General features: G+C 51.8%; 1 protein-coding gene across 2 annotated transcripts in view; it reads left to right on the forward strand.

Moving 5' to 3' along the window:
- The window catches only part of chka (choline kinase alpha), a 27,156-nt gene that overhangs the window by 2,709 nt on the left and 23,781 nt on the right, over positions 1–666 (forward strand). Inside the window, exon 3 of one of the 2 annotated variants that reach the window (XM_024258829.2) lies at positions 524–577. The exons of the other annotated variant lie outside the window; for it this stretch is intronic. Within the exon in view, the coding sequence (XP_024114597.1) occupies positions 524–577 (54 nt within the window). The remainder of the gene's footprint in view (positions 1–523; positions 578–666) is intronic. 2 annotated transcript variants of the gene reach the window in all.

Raw genomic sequence — 666 nt, forward strand, 5'->3', positions numbered from 1 at the left:
AGTTTTACTACCAGGAGCAAATCCTGCAGCTCGTCAGCATCACGCATTCAGAGCACTGATGTGAGCCACAATAAGCAGCTGTAAACCGATTATTGTTCAGGTGCGCACGGACAGATGAGACCTGCCTCAGGCTTTTGGGGGGGGGGGTTAGCTTCTAATGGCTGTGCAAACAACCTTTACTGCAGCGGCTGTCTGAGTGAGTCCTTCACCGTGGTAACCGGGCCATCTCCGTGGCGACACAGCCGCCCCTCAGGAGGAATTCTCCAGGTCTAATCAAACACTAATGTGATTAAAGAATGCAGAGTTAGGCCGAGCGCCGGCGGTTAATGATCAAACACACTCCGGCGTGGAAGGAGGCGCCGTTTCTCAGCAGTGCAGACATGCAGCCACCCACCTCCGAGAGCTGGAACTGGTACTGTCCTGACAGGGCGTGGGGGGGGCATGCTCAGGTTTGCTGTTGAAGCTTCTGGATGCTTTTGGCTTTTATTCATGGTTAGGTCTTTCCTCTCTTTCTTGTTGATAGATGTCCTGTAATAAAGGAGATTCTGGGCAGTCAAACAAAGAAAATCACTTCCAAGTAAGTAACTGACGTTACTGCATCTGTCTCTCTGCCCCCCCACACCACACTCATGCACACCTGTCTTCTAACACCTGTGGAGCCTCTGA

Source organism: Oryzias melastigma, linkage group LG6 (genome assembly GCF_002922805.2).
Source record: "Oryzias melastigma strain HK-1 linkage group LG6, ASM292280v2, whole genome shotgun sequence".
NCBI classification, from domain to species: Eukaryota; Metazoa; Chordata; class Actinopteri; order Beloniformes; family Adrianichthyidae; genus Oryzias; species Oryzias melastigma.